General features: G+C 45.9%; 1 protein-coding gene across 1 annotated transcript in view; it reads left to right on the top strand.

Moving 5' to 3' along the window:
* The window catches only part of Ptprn2 (protein tyrosine phosphatase receptor type N2), a 747,342-nt gene extending 731,255 nt beyond the window's left edge, over window positions 1-16,087 (top strand). Inside the window, exons 22-23 of the mRNA XM_076920936.1 lie at window positions 6,370-6,443; window positions 14,602-16,087. Coding sequence (XP_076777051.1) covers window positions 6,370-6,443; window positions 14,602-14,673 — 146 coding nt within the window. The 3' untranslated portion in view covers window positions 14,674-16,087. The remainder of the gene's footprint in view (window positions 1-6,369; window positions 6,444-14,601) is intronic.
* Window positions 16,088-16,850: the final 763 nt, after the last annotated feature.

Raw genomic sequence — 16,850 nt, 5'->3', positions numbered from 1 at the left:
CCCATGCTGACACTATAGCCTGTTGTCCTACACAACATATGTGTAGGTCACATAGACAAAAGTGTGTAGCTCCACATATGTGGCTTCATCCTTATGGGATTATGCATTGCCACTGAGCAGCAGGGATTCCTGGCTATGCCTCTGCCTCTGCCTCTGCCTCAGCCAGAGAATGGCTCACAAAGGATCCGCCCCTCCCACACTACACCACCCAAGCGGGGTGACTCCAGGAAGGGCCACTCTCTCTCAGCTGCTTCTCATCACGAACCATAAATTGGTCTGTTATTTAGTCTAAATGTGATCTTTCCCCTTCCCACCCATAGATTCCAGCAGCCTCTGCCTTCTGAGCTCCATGGTCTTTGTCACCTGGTTATTGCTTGTGTAGACACTAGGGTGCTTCAGGCAGAGCCTTGATCCTCCTTTCTCCTCTAGTCATTTATATTGGGGTCAGCGTCCGAGAGAAGATAGTACCTCTGGGAGACCACCTGTGCTCACAGGTAGGGAACAGCCAATCCCTGACATGACACAACATAGTACTAGCACCCTGCCAAAGGATGGCCACCCATTATTAGGCCAGTTGTAAGATTTCTTCCTCCTCTGATCCCCATTTGCCCCAATGATGGCACTGTGTCCACCTGCCTGGCCTAGTCCCTCCATGACTTATAAATGTGTAAAGCAGAGCTGGGGGACGTCAGGAAGGAGGTGCAGTTCTTGAAAGTACTCTTAGCTGAGGCAGCTCCCAAGTACCCACACCTCAGACCAGTGTCCTCCTCCCCAACCAGGACTACACCCCAAGTGTCCCTGTAACACTGTTCCTTAATCACTGGGCCGTGGCCGCTGACTTGCTGTGTTGAATAGGGTTTAAAGTGCCTCTATCAAGAAAGAGTTGTTCTAGGGATTCAGGCTGGTCATGTCACTGGGGCTGCCACTAGGGTTACCTCTGTCACTTTGTGACGTTCCCCTGAATTCCCTACATATCACAGAATCACGTGTGAGAATCCAAAGCAGTCAGGATGCGCAATGTGGTCAGAGGCTCCAGAAGCACATAGAACACTGCTAGGTATTTTGCATGGTTCCCTATTCTGGAACAGTACAGGGTGGGGGCTTCATCAGTTGGTCTCAGGGCTCTAGATTTCAATATACTGTACTGTAAAGATCTAGAAACATCTCCATTTCTCCAGGACAATGACTTAGAATCTGTTCAAAAGGAGAAAAGCAGAAAGCCCATTTATTCTGTCCATATATATATATATATATATATATATATATTGGTTTTCAAACAAATATAGAGCACATTTGTCTCCTTTGAGCCCCAGAAATCTTGCAAAATATAGATTATAAGTTATCTAGGTCAGAAAGAAAAAGAAGTTTGACTTGTATTTTTTTGGTAAGTCTTTCATTAGAATCAGTCATAAAAATTGTATAAAGCAAAACCTGCCCAGCACAGAGGCCAAGACAGAGGGGAATGCAGTGTCAGGGTGTGGAATGGCCATTGCGTGTGGGCACACATGCATGCAGGGGTAAATATGAAAAGCAGAGTGTGATGTAGACAGACATATGAGTCATGTGCAGAGCCTTATGGGTAATACCATCTGCAACAGAACCTGTCCACACTTATTGAGTTATCCTCTGAAGTATGCTGTTGGGGCATTCTGAGGAATGCCTGCAGGAGCCCACCTCACTCCTGGTCACTTGGAAGGAGATGAGCTAATGACATTAGCTGAGACACATGGATCTGGCCTCCAATAACTAAACTCTAAGAGGATCAAAGCAAATCTTATAAAGATACACCAGGGGCATTTGGGGGGGGGAGGGGTGGCTAGGCTTGCTTTAACTTCAAATTGGTTCTTTCATTGTAAAAATAATAGTTTTAATACTTTAATACTAATGTTCTTTTAATATTGATTTCTAATGGGTGATATTTTTATCTAAAGCTAAAGAAAAGAAAAGAACGAAACTTGGCTCATATGTAGACTTCTCAACCAATTGATCCTCTGTGAATTGGGCAGTAAAGTAAGAGTGGTTGGTATTCATGGACTAAAGGCTCTCTAGTACCCCAGTGGCCATTAAGAGACCAGCCCATCACACATGGGTCATGTTAGTCATGCTCTCTGGTCTACCAGCAGCAGGAATAATGATGAACTTTTCCAGGGTACAGTAGAAAAGACATCCAAGAAGGAAACCCTTCATGTGTGGCTCAGAACAAAAGCCAGCCCAGAGCCCAGAGCCCAGAGCCCAGAGCCCAGAGCCCAACCTGACTCTACTTCAATTATATATCCCTAAAGTCAGTGTAAATAACTCCATCAGTTCCAAGAGTGTGACTTCAGTCTATATCTTGTGTCACACAGCCCCATGATCTCATACAAAAACTGCCTAGGCCTTCTGGGGACCCCACTGTGGTCCCTATTCGGACCTAAAAATTGCAGGTCACCTCTGAAGACACCACTGCATCCCTGTCCACTGTTACAGCTCATGTGTTCTTCCATTTGTGCTTTATTGCCCCGAGCTAGAATTGCCCAACGACTCACATGCCTTTGAATTTGAGCGCCATAGGCGGTAGCCAACGAGTCTGCAAATCTTCACCACAACCAGTCAGCTACACCTTCCCAGTGTTACAGTGTTCCCAAAAGGTTCTGTTATGGTCAGTTGTTTTTTTTTTTTTTAAGAGGAAGTTCCATTATAAACACACCATAGTGAGAGCTGCCCAGTAGTGGAGATTCAAACAAATCCCTTAACATTCAGCAAGGCCAAGGTGATGTGCATGAAAGCCCAGGGATGACCACTCACTGCACCATCCTCCTTCCTACCCAGCAGCTGTGTTTGGATATGCCTGTCACAGTGGGGTCCCACTGATGCTCAGGAGGCCAGAGATAGGAGACTTGCCTGCTCTTAGCGTTTCCTGGCACCTGACCATCCCTCACAAAGGATTCTATGCAGAGTCCTACTGAAGTGTGTCTCTGCACTTCAGATAACTAATTACTCTTAATTCTGGCATTGGAGAAGACACCATCTTTCCATACAGGGCCATCGATGTCACTTAATAAATCCATTACTTACTAATTTTAGTTCTCTGCACTTCTCCGTCATCAATGTAATCTCTTGCACTATTTAGTTTTCACTTCAAGCAGAGGAGAATTCAGAGACACCTAGGTATCACTTGGTATTTTAAATGCTTTGTCTAGGGGCTTGGGCTCACGCATCTTCCCATACCCTTTATTCAGAATTTGGGAGTCCAAAGTGACATCCTAGAGTTACACGATAAGGTTTCAAACAAAGCATTTCACTGAGGATGTTGTGCCATCAATAGTGATTATCCCCATGAATTCCTGTCCGTGAAGGACAGCCTCTTTACCCAATGTCACCTTGTCTGGTTATGGGAGATTTCTAGCCAGACCCTCTGGAAGGGGGTGTTCCTGGAGCATCAGGCAGTATTGAAGAACTCTATTCTGACTTATCATATAAAAGCCCTGCAGTGTTATGGTTGCTAGGAGGGGTTGCTGCCTTTTACTTATTTAAAAGGCTAGCTTCAGGGAGACCATTTTAAAGCTTATGTCCCAGGTAAATACCTCATCTCACCCAGGAAGGACCAAGAAGCAGATGGTTCATGCTGAGCCCAAGTTTAGGGATCATGGGCCAGAAGCAGAGGGTCACTGAGAGCTAAGCCATCACCGGTCACCTGGAGCCAGGGAAAGTTTAGTTTATCGGGCTCAGTTCTGATGCAGGATTCATTCTAAAATCCCAGCCAGCACCTGCTATCTCCTGTAAGTTACTCATAGCCTCTGTCAGGAGGACTGGCCCACAGCCCCATGCTCACCCACATCACAGAAGCAGGAGACAAGGTTAGTGACCTTGAATATGAACCCATGTACCTCATGGCATATCATAGAACCATGCCTGTGGCTCCATGGTCTTCCTTTGTTTCAGAAAAGAGCCTCAAAAGAGGTTCATATTTTCAGTACTCAGGACCATTCTAATGAGACTGTACTCACTGGGCGTGGTGATCTTCCCTTGACAGCCTAGGTCATGGCCTGCTACACACAAGAAAGACACTGGCAATTCAGGTGCCCAGAGCAGCCACAGAAGCTCAGGGTGGAACAAAGTGTCCTTAGACATTTCAAAGTCTTACTTCCAACTTGGATGTTGAGGCACATGGACGTTGTGATGACAGTTGTGACTCCAGAGTCCTCCAAAACCTGTGCTCTGCAGGGTCCAGGTTCCATAATATAGCCAACCACTCTGACCTTGGGTAAGCTGCTGGGTTTTGATGAGTCTCCAGTGCCTCATCCACGGTGCTGGTGGGGGTTGGGGGGAAGATGTCATTCTTGACCCACTTTGGCATATTCTGCTAACAATGTGATCACCTTTGGGCCACATCTATTTGGGGTTTGTTGATCTGCTTGGAGGCTGTCTCTGCTCTGACCCCCACAACATTGTGGGTCACTCATGCCAAAGGATATTTCCTTCTTACCCACTAAACTGCAGCAGTTCTTGGGCGGGCTGCTGCGTGGCTTGGCTACTGCCTGCCACAACAAATTTCTTAAATTTTTTTTGTCTGTGACCCATTTCTTATACCTGAAGAACTTTTTCATAATCCTAGGCATATAGACATATGAGAAAAGTATACAAATCAAACATTTGCTGGGAATTAATCATAAAGAAAAGTATTTTAAAATAATTCTTTGGTAAATGTATAATTTACCATTTGTTAGAGAATAAGACAAATTTGCATGCATGTATTTATTTTTTACATAAATAAATCATTCTTGGCTGAATATTTGATTCTACAGGGCATGGAGCTTCTTCAGTGTTTCTAAAGTTGGTCAATATTTTGATTTTATGATTGTCAGGGCCAAGAACATTGTTTCTCATAAACACGTCGTAGAAAAGAACAGAAGTATGTTTAGAATCTCATCAGGAATTGTTGGAAATGCCGTCCTTGTTCCAAGCCAAAATTCCTTTAACAATTTTATTTGAAAGTCAAGTCAGCAATTCAAACAGCGATTTTTAAAAATTTTTTAAACATTCCAGTATAATTCAATCCAAAGATATACTAATTTGATGCCTCCATGCTGAGGAATGACAGTAGGGAAATATTTCAAAAAATATGTTTTCGGTAATTAACCCGCGATGAAGTAAGCGCAGAAAACGGCATGCAGGATATAAAACAATATGATTCGGGGCACATAACTGTCTCCAGAGTGAGCCAAGGTGTTTCAGGCAGTGTTCTCTGTCATGTGGCATTAACACGGTGGCGTGCACAGTCAGAGATGCCTCCAAATTCTTCATGCATTTAATTTTGAATTAATTTTTGGTTGTGACGCATTCTGAAATCTTTCATCATCACAAAGTTTTTCTCAAGTGACAGTCAGTTATATGAGCCAATATGGGGCCCACAGTTTAAGAAGCTGGGTATTGCGGGGTGGAGTGATGACTCAGCAGTTAAGAGCACACACATTCCTACCACCCACATGGAGACTCAACTGTCTATCATCTAGTTCCAGAAGACCCAGTCTTCTCTCAGCCTCCAGGGTGCACACAAGGTGCACACATGTATATGCATGCGAATCACTCATATACATGAAATACAACTGCTTTTAATAAGAGAAAAAGCTTGCCACTAAAAGGCCTAGCAAATTAGAAAAAGCAAGAGCATGCAGTAAGCTAACAAGGTTGAGATCCACACCTCACTGCCTGTTATGAGCAACCATCATCACCCAGATGGCTGTCATCTACCCAGGATGCAGTTCTCCATGGAGCCTCCTACCTTGAACACGACATGGATGTTTTGTTTCGTTTTCCTCAGATCAAGGACTTCCAGTTTTAAGAGGCAAGGAACTGTACAGTTAAAAGCCAATATGAAGCCATAAGAGATCAGCCCAGCCTTTCATATTTTAAAGAGAAAGTAATCCTAAGCAATCAAGATTGAAGTGTGTGTGTGTGTGTGTGTGTGTGTGTGTGTGTGCGTGTGCATGTTAGTGTGCTCCTTCCTCTGATAAAGGAAGGCATACTTTAAGGTACCACTAAAAGAAAAATAAATAAATAAATAAATAAATAAATAAATAAATAAGAGAAAACCCCCAATAAAGCTCTGCTTCCTGATGGCAATGGCTGGCTGCCGGTGAGTATCTGTGCAGGCATCTTATAACAATTTTTCAGCCCAGCATTCTTGAGTTAATGCTAATGAAAGCTGCCCTGGCCTTATTTTTCTATATGAACACTGGAATTGCAGCTGCCTGCCAAGCTGCTGAAGGATGAGTGTAATAATTTTCAATTGGCCTCTTTGCCCAAAGGGAGCCCGATAGCAGGAGATTGGCAGATGCAGGGTGGATTATCTTGTGCACTGAGCTCAGCCCAATTTGTGATTTGTTGCAGGTGCTAAAGAGATTGATATCGCAGCGACCCTGGAGCACTTGAGGGACCAGAGACCAGGCATGGTCCAGACAAAGGTACTGTCAATCAATCCTTTGGGACTTTAAATGTATTAAAGGTGCCTCTTTGCGTGCTTTTCCTGGGAGCAGAGAAGGGGATGAGGCAGGACTTACATAAGCCATACACAATGGCTCTGGTCTGGGTAAGAACCATCCAAGCTGGTAGGTAAAGGCACAGAGGCTGTTCCCAAGAGATTCATCACTATGATTGAAGCCACTCAAATGTTTGCACCATCAAAGATTCAGTTAGACCCAACTAGTTGAAACCCAGTCTATCACTCCTCACCAGGCTTAGCAGAGGGAGAAAAACATCCCATGACATGGCAGAACGATATGGACTGACAATAGAACTCCGGGCTTCACACATGCTAGAAAGCATTCCGCCACTGAGCTGTGTACCTCCAGCCAAAAGCTATGTCTTTACAAAGTGACAAACCCAGAAGCTATTCAGAGGAGTACCTACCTGCAAACACCTGTCTCTCTTCATCCCCAGCATCCTCAACCATCTTTTGCTGTGCTGTGACCACCAGGACAGAGGTCACCAGAGCAACTGGATACACAGGGTCTCTGAGGCCCTGAAAAAAAACCCTCAGATTTATCATAGCAGGGTGAAGACAAAAGCTTTGTTTTCAGGCTCACAGAATTAAATATGTGGCCAATGCAACATCCCATTCCCTAGGCATTTCAGAAATGCCTGCATCCAATGGCAAAGCCCTCAACATCTTATCATAGGATATAGGTCCTCCTCATGCTTGGTGTGGTCCTGACCCCAGAGCCCACTGGCATCCACATACATGTAAAGTTGCCCTTATGAAATTACTTCTGTAACTCAAAAGTATCTCAAGTTATAACAGCTCTTACTTGGAGTGAGTAGGGCTGGAGAGATGGTTCAGAGGTTAAGCTGTTCTCTCAGAGAACCCAGGTTCAGTTCCCAGCACCCACATGGCAGCTCACAACTGTGTCTGTGACTCCAGTTCCAGGGGAACTAACACCCTCACACAGACATGCATGCAAGAAAAACACTAGTGCACATAAAATAAGAACAAATAATTCATTAAAACTCTCACTGGAGCTGGAGGAGCAAGGTTCCCAGGCCTAGTACTTACATACCAGGGTTATCCTTGGGCTCCATCCTTAGCACTGGAGGAAAGAAAATAGTCTTGCATATGGGTTCCCCGTGAGGTCAGGCTGGCCAGCACACTCTGGGTCAGGCCCCAATCCCTGCTGCTACAACCTGGGGTCCCTGGTTCATGACCCAGGTCTACTTAATCCCTCTGTAACATATGGTAATTACTAAGCCCCCACTTTTTGTTCAGATGTTATAATGAGAAGTTGGACGACCTAGTGTCTGCAAGAACGGTATCAAGCCTGATGAAGTTGGACTGAGTAGGTTTTGACTGGAATATTATTTCTTACAATCACTTCCTGAGTTGTCTGGATAGTTCTCATTGCTACTATTAATCAAAGCACCGGGTGAGATCAACCTAACTCTCTCTTAAAAGCTAGTGTAAGCAGAAGGAGAGGAGGGTCCTTAAGGAACTGGTAGCTTCCCAGTGAAAGTCTCAAACTTTGAGGTCCTTCTTCCCTGGATATAGACTCTACACTGGGCAGCTTCTCCACTACCTGTTTTTATTTTCCCCTGTGATATTGGATTTTATTGTGAATGAACTTTGTAAACTACATTTTGCCCTTTTTCTTTTTAATTTAAAAGTTTGAACTTATTTCGGATTTGTGCAAACAATGGAGATGGAGAAACAGCTAAGTGGCTAAGAGCACTTGCTGCTCTTGCAAAGGACCTAGGTATGATTCCTAAAACCCATGTCAGGCAGCTCACCACAGCCTGTAACTCCAGCCCAAGGGGATCCAACTCCCTCTTCTGGCTTTTGTGAACATTGGAACGAATTATGCATATGTCTTCACACAGCTATAATTAATCACCTGAACCGTTTAAAAAGCAATTACAGAAATTATACAAATAACCGCCAGATACCCTACTCAGCTCCTGCTAGTGTTAACACCTTGCATAGCCACAATATAATAACGAAAAACAGAGGTTGCTATTAGATCACCAGACTGAGCAGACCACACCCACAATCTGTGACCACTGTGACCTCTTGTAGGAACAGTCATTCCAGAATGGCCAGTTATAAAACATTCCCTCCCTCATCTCCTATGGTCCATGATAGGCCAGGGATCTATAAACTCTCTGTTGGCCAAGTTCCTCAGATGTCCCTTGGCGATCTGTACAGCTGAGTGTGTCAGGCAGAACCATCAGGAGATAGATCTTCCCCAGAGCACACGGTCCAGATGTCTACCACTGCTGAAGTGTGTCTATAGGTCTCCCCACTGCTGAATGAGCACTTCCCCTCCATAACCACTTAAGGTCCTATGGGGAAGACCTCAGTGTTCTGGGGTCATTGGCTGCTTAGAGCACCTGGAGATGTCTACCAGGACAGGAGGGTCACAGGACAACGGCTATAAGTGACAAATCATCCACAGGGCTTGTGCCCATGGAAGGGAGGACCAACCAGCTGTAAGATCATGTTGGGTACCCCCTACAGCAGGCAGCTCAGAACAGGGCAGAGGCTGGTAATGCTAAGAAAGACTGGGATACTTTGAGCCAGGAATAGAAAGTGAACCCTGCCTCTGGAGCCATGCTCTGCTTCAGGGACTCCACTGGAAATACAAGCCAGTCTCTTCCATCTGTGCCTCTGTGAACCTCACAGACCTCTTTCCCAGCAGAAAGTTTGGAGTGCCCAAAACATCAACTGGATATTTGAGGATCTGGACTGATCCCAGGGGAGAGCATGTACCAGAAACAGAAGCACTGCCCAACACATCACAGGAAGCTAGCCATTTGGCTCTCAGATATCAGTATCTTGTTGGAAAAAAAAAAAAAAAACCCACAGCTTGGTTACCTCAGTTGGGCCCAGGACACAGCACCAGCCCATGCCTCAGTACTTTGTGGCCATGGTGATGATTCTACTGATTATCACAATATTAATAATTATAATGATTATCACTTTGACATAACTATGAACCCACATGCTCCATTCCTACAGCCAGTTGCGTCACAGGGTGACACAAGGCTCAGGGACCAAGTACACTCACAGGGCCTGCTCTCTGGTGGATGGTGACAAGGATTTGTCCCCTCCCTCAGGCTGAATGTTTAGAGGTGGAAACCTGCTTCTGTGTCCATGGCAACACAAAGGTCAGTCCTCTCATGTTTATGGCGCTTTCTTCAGATCCACCTTATGATACTCAGAGTCTCGCTGCACTTCGGTTTTGTAAAAATAGAAAAATAACTGGGGCCAAACAGAACCATGCTCCTCACCCAAGCTGAAAGCAGGCATGGGCTTTCCATTCATGTGAAGGTTCTTGTTCAGACCCCACCATTTGGACCCGAGGAAAGGTAATGGCCATTGATTGACACATGAGCTTGGGTGGGTTGGAGACTCCTGACAGCACATACTCTTTGTTAAAGTGAAGTCGTAGGGTAACAGCTTTTCTTCCTGAAACATGGGCTAGTCATACACACAGCAAACACCTAACAAACGCCTGCCCTAGCAGCATGGACAAAGAAGAGACACCAGGACACACAAAGGCTTGTTCGCTGCTGAGGATTTAGCCAGGATTAAGACAAGAGCCCCAATAAGAAAACCCTTATCACCACCTAGAGCAGCCACAGAGGATTCTGCCAGGTACAAAAGGAGCCAGCCTTGAAGAAGGGAGGTGAGGTGTCAGAAAGAGCTGCAAACAGGGCATCCAGGCGGGGCTCAGGCTAATCCTTACCTCAGCTGTGTCTGCTCTGGACACAGCCTCCCCTCCCCAGGGCCCCGAAGAGTTGCCATAGTAACCAGAGGCCTTAACACTTTCCTTCCCATGGCTTTTGCTTAGTTTGGTTCCTGTTAGTAGTGTAGGTTAACTGTGTGAAGGAAAGTTTTCCTTGTGCCGCTCCCATACACTAAAGCATCTCCCTCGCTTTCACCGTGTTCTTGCCTTTTTCCTTCCCCAACCTTATTTTTACATCCCTTTCTGCCTCCCACTATGAACAAAAGCACATAATACTTTTTTTTTCTGTTAGACTGGCTCATTTCACTTCATCAGTGGTCTCAAGATCCTCCTGCCTCCGTTTCCCAAGTGGAAGAAGGATTGCAGTCTAGTGCAGCCACACCCTGTGATATTTCCTCTTTTACATTTATCAGTCCTAGAGAAAGCAGTGACTAGTCAGTCCTGTAACCCAGAACTAAGCACGCTGCACTCACCAAGACAGGCACAAAAGCATGCAAGTGAGGAGTCCATAGTGGACTCCCCACATTGCAGGTGTGTGAGAACGGGGTTGCATGTGGATGCATGTCGACGCGTGAGCGAGTGTTTCAAGTGCATGTGAATATGGAAGGGTGTGCACGAGTGAGTGGGGGTGACTGGGGGAATGTGAATGCATGGTGCATGCAAATGTACGTGGGTGTAGGTATGAGTGTGTAGGGGCAGAAAGAGTGAGTGTGGGTTTTAATGTGTGTGATGTTACTGTATACTGAAGGGTATAGTAGGTATGTGTCTGAGTGTGTGAATATATGTGAATGTGTGTATGTACATGGTGACCACTGTCTACTCATCTGTAGCATCTCATCCCTGCATTCTAACATTCTACTGCTCCCCCAAGTCCATCCTCCTTACCCCCTATGCATTTTTCTTACCAGAGAAACCAGATGTAGATTCCAGGTCCCTAGAAACAGGGCACTGGGCTCAGATGTGTCCCACCTTTCCAAGCTGACTAAGCTGGGACCAAGAAGGGACAATTCAATCAGGTATATATGTCGTACCTGGAAGTGACCCAACCCACTCTCACGCCCCAGACTAGAGAAATTATCTCCGTCCCTATCTCCCTCTCCCCATGTCTGTCTGTCTGCCCCCTTCTTTTTCTCCATCCCTTATTCCCTCTCTCTTTCTCCACTCCCTCTTTCTGTCTCTCTAGTCTCTCTCAGAATATCTGTTCATTCTCCATCTTTCTGTCTCTCCTCATCTGTCATTCTTCCTGTGATTCTGTTTGCCTGCCTCACTCAGTCCCCACCTGACCCATTCATGCACATAGTGGCCATTCCCACATCTCCTGGCTCTGTCATTAGACAAAGGGGCTGATGTAGCACTGAGAAGAAGGGCAGCAGGGACACAGAAAGACACTGGATCTTAGAACCCCTTTGAGAGCCTTCAGGGGAAGTGCCTCTTCTGTGGGCTTGATGAGCTCAGGGCTCATCAAGGTAAAGATATCACACATCAGTGAAGCTCTCATTAGAATATGGGGATGATAGTTGTCATAACAACCACTGAAGCGAATGAGTTAAAATGCAATCACAGATACAACTGAACAGCCAACACCCTGCCCTGTGGTCTTCACACCACCACAGCCATCAACCTGAACAGAGCCTAGGTAACATAGTATCCAACAGTGTGGCCATTCCATGATGGCAGACTCCTGCCTGCGCAATCACCTGGACCACACAAGTGTCCTTCCATGTCACAGACCAGCGGGATGAGAGATGTACAGGCTTTCTCAGCAAGAACATGGGTTAACACAGACATAGTGGCACCTGCTTAAGCAAGGACACAGGGTGACACACAGAGTGACACCTGCCTCAGTGAGGACATGGGGTGACACACAGACACAGTGACATCTGCTCCAGCCTGAGCTTCTTCAGGTGCAGGGCCAAGCTGGAAGAAACTGTAGGCTTTGCTTTCTGTAAACAGAAAGCAAAAGATGAGGAGAGACAGAAAGATGGAGAATGAACAGATATTCTGAGAGAGAACAGAGAGACAGAAAGAGAGAGTGGAGGGAGAGAGAGGGAATAAGGGATGGAGAAAAAAGGAGGCAGACAGACAGACATGGGGAGAGGAAGATAGGGAAGGTAAACAGAATTTAGGTGCTTTAAAAACTATTCCTTGGTTCAGAATGAGTCAGAGTTCTTTCTGTTGCCACAAACTCGGGCAACACCAGGAGGCTCTTGCTCTTTCATGGACCTTGGTCCTGCTCTGGCAGTTCCCACCCAATCAGGCAACACCAGGAGATGCTTGCTCTTTCCTTTCCTGGCATCTCCACTCACCCATCATGAGACTTATTCCATAGCTGCAACTTCCATTGATTTCTAAGACTTTTGCTGAACATAAATTCCAATCACAAATGTACCTCCTTTCTGGGATCAGGTGATTCCATGCCAGTTGTGGGCACAGCCAAGGGTGCTGTATACATACCAGTGTTCAGCTGAGAAGGGTCAAGAAGGTCAGGGCAGCTGGGCTACAAAGTGAAACCCTGTCTCAACATAAAACGCAGAGACCAATGGGGAGTCCATGTGTGGTAACACCAAAGTAGAGCAGTAAGTCTGGCTGGCACCAGACTTAGCCCCAGGTCACTAAAGGTCCAAATATGAATCCATGGTGAGGCAGGAGCTGGTTCTGGCTGCACACTAATGCTGGCACTGCAGTGGGTTTGTAGGGTTATACAGAGCTGTTGACAGTCTGTGACTGCTACCTAGAGAAGGAGATGCACAAATTATGGTGCCCATGACTTCCACAGTGTGATCAGCCAGTGCCTGATGCTTCCAGAGCTTTGAGCCATGGAGTCTGCAAGGGCTCACGTGGGGGCTGAAGAGGGCTACCCAACATCTGATCTTGACCACCTGACCTTAAAAGGATACAGGCAGACTCCCTCTTAGCCGCTGTCCTCACCGTGACTTTCCCATGGCTGCTCGTCAGCTAGACAAGGGGCCATGTCCCTCTCCGTTTGTGAGTGACTGTGGGAGTCACTGTCTTAAGAGGTCGGTGGATGGCAAGAGGTTCCCTGACAGAGAGGACACAGTTGAATTGGAGATGGCCTGGTAGCTTTAGAGGCACCCTGCTTCAGCATGGCTGCCGCTGCGGCTGCATTAGCATTGTGGCTAGCTGCCATTTGCCCCTACTCCCAATCCCATCTCTGGAGGCACTTGGGTGTGACATTGCAGATAGGACATGCAGAGCTTTACCTGGTGACTCCCGACCCCACTGTGGTTATAGACACACCCTCCATCAGTGGGAGCAAGGCTTTCCACCACTACCACACACACACAGACACACACACAGACACACACATACACACACATACACACATACACACATGCACACACATACACACACATACACACACACATACACACACATACATATATACACACACATACATAGACACACACAGACACAGACACACACACATACACATACACACACATACACACACATACACACATACACACATACACACACACACATACACATACACACACATACACACACATACATATATATATACACACATACATAGACACACACAGACACAGACACACATACATACACATAAACACACACAGACACACACACATACACACACATACACACAGACACACACACATACACATAAACACACACAGACACACACACACACACACACATACACACACATACACATACACACACATACACATACACATACACATACACACATACACACACAGACACACACAGACACACACACACATACACACACATACATATACACACACAGACACACACACACAAAGACACACAGACACACAGACACACAGACACACATACACGTACACAGACACACACAGACACATACACACACATACACACACATACACATGGATTCACCCACAGACACACACACATATACACACAAACACACACAGAGACACACATATACACACACACACATAGACACACACACCGACACACAGAGACACACACAGACACACGGATTCACACACAGACACACACACACAGAGACACACAGACACATACACGCACAGACACACGGATTCACACACAGACACACACAGACACACAGACACATACACGCACAGACACACGGATTCACACACAGACACACACACACACAGACACACAGACACATACACCCCACACACACATACAATACACACACACACATACACACACACACACACACACGCCAATCCAAAGAACACAACCAAAGAGCCCTCCAGAGCCCTCCTTCTGGCAGTATGTGTGACCAGTCTCTGTTTCCTAGACTATTCCTTCCAGACTTGCCCTGGACTTGAAAGAAGACACTCCTTCACTCACCATCCCTTCTCATTTGTCTCTCCCTCAGGAGCAGTTTGAGTTCGTGCTGACAGCTGTGGCCGAGGAGGTGAATGCCATCCTGAAGGCCCTTCCCCAGTAGGCGCCAAAACTGGAGCTGGCGGGACCCATCACGAGTGCTTCCAGGACCGCAACAGGATATTATTTCTGCATCTTCTGCGTAGTTACAGGGTCCTTCGGGCTCCACAGTCAGTGCAGGTGGCTAGTTATGTGTACTTCTGCTTAACCAAATAGCACATGTGTGGAAACACCCAGTTAGGAAGGAAGGAAAGACCCAGCTTACTTGTATCACAGTCTTGACAAAATTCCTTTTCCCTAAAGCACACTTTGACATTGTCGCGTCAATGACACAGTAATTAGAAACCCACTGTGGCCTCCTCAGGAGTGTGCTTATGTCTGTAAGTTGCTGGAGAGGGGGCGGATGGGCCAGGACAGCCAGCAAGACACCTGTTGGGAAGCACTGGGTGCAGAATCGCATTCCGTGTTTGTCTGTAAGACGGTCTCATCATCAGAGGAATCCTTTAGGGAAAAGATCAGTGTCCTGCACCCCTGGGGCAAGTGACAATGATGTCATCATGGAGCTCTGCCCATTCCTACTGGTCTACTCTCAGCACACCAGCTGACTGTGTCCACCACACATAGATTCCAAGGACACCTTAACCCTCCTGAAGTATGGGTGCTGTATCTATTCCAGAAGCAAGGACCCAGGTGATAGCTTCACCTTTGCAGAGTTATAGAAGAACCTACCCCTTGGTACATTTTTAATATTAGGATTCTGTTTCCTGCATTGCAAAAACAGGCACCCACAGTATACTTTTATTGAAGTTCCAAAACCAGAATGGGTATAGCTACTTAGCAAGTTCCAAGGGTCCCCAGTGTAAGTGTTTCCTATCCGGCATCCCCAGGAAGCACCCCAATGGTATTGAAAAGTCACTCATGCTCCTAGTCCTGGAGAGAAGTCTGGGAAGCCTCTTTGGCTCTGCCACCTGCATCCTCCCAGATAACTTTAGTGAAACACGTTCTTACTGGATGATCCAATTTGTTAAAACATTTGGGCATTACCTATACCAACTGCCCACACATAGGAAGTCCACTTCAGTAAGTCCAAGGCACTGGGACCCAGAGAGGTAGAGGGCATTGCTGTAAGGCCTAGAATATTCTTGAATATGGGAAAGCCCATCTCCTGTGTTCCCATTGCTCCTTCTCTTTAGCCTCGACATTTCAAGTTGCGGTGTGTAAAAAAAGGAGGCTCCGGAGCAGGAAGTGATGCCACAGTGTGTCATGTCTCTAGTTGTATTGTATACCTGCTTAACATCTGCGACATTCCTCTCCCAAGTCATCCCCCCCTTCCCGGAATTTAAATGATAATTAATAGAAATGAGTTTATCTGAATATAGGAAGCATATACTTAATTGTAACTTCTTATGTTTAAAGGAAAATCCTCAGTGTGATATACAGATATATTTAATTGTGTCATATTAAACCTTCTGATTTCATATTTGATGGTCTTTATTTGGGAACGTGAGAGCAGTTTTGTTCCATGAGTGCCTTTTATCTTCTAGAAATGTAAATCCAAACATGGTACCTTCTGTGGAGCCTGAGAGGCACCACTGACTTGTCTTCCACAGTAGGTTCACAGCCAGAGTTCTACATCACTGGGATTTCACTGAGTGATCGTTGAGGTCTACAGAACTGGACAGGATGGGTGCATTCTGCTCTGCTGGAAGCTGCCCCAAGCTCTCATCAAAGCTCCACTTCACTGAGACTGGTCCTCCTACCCTGTCCACATTCCCTGTGTCAGCATCTTATGCCATAGGAAAACACTCCACAGCTCAAGCTCCAGTGATGGGGACAGACGTGATTGGGGATGAGGCTTCCTGGGTTCCTTTTCTTTCCTAAGAGCCATACATCATTTTGAAAATTAACTCTTTGGTTAATGTACAAAATAATGAAATAATGAATTTCATCACACCACACACACACACACATCTTGATGTCTCATATGAGAGAAAACGTATTGTCTTTCTGATTCTGGTTTATTTTGCTCAACGTGATCTCCCCCCGCCCCCATTCATTTTCCTGAAAACTGCGTAATTTTGTTAAGACAGAGTGAAACGCTACTAAGCACACGTGACACATCTCTTTAATTAGTTGCCGACCATCTAGGCTGGATCATATTCTAGCTGTTGTAAAATCTGCAACAATAAACGTGAATATTTATGTCACACTGACTTAAAACCCTTCAGGTAAGTGCCCAGG

The sequence above is a fragment of the Arvicanthis niloticus genome, chromosome 23 (assembly GCF_011762505.2).
Source record: "Arvicanthis niloticus isolate mArvNil1 chromosome 23, mArvNil1.pat.X, whole genome shotgun sequence".
NCBI classification, from domain to species: domain Eukaryota; kingdom Metazoa; phylum Chordata; class Mammalia; order Rodentia; family Muridae; genus Arvicanthis; species Arvicanthis niloticus.
The sequence above is the reverse complement of the archived record's forward strand: the minus strand, read 5'-3'. Positions and strand labels throughout refer to the sequence as shown.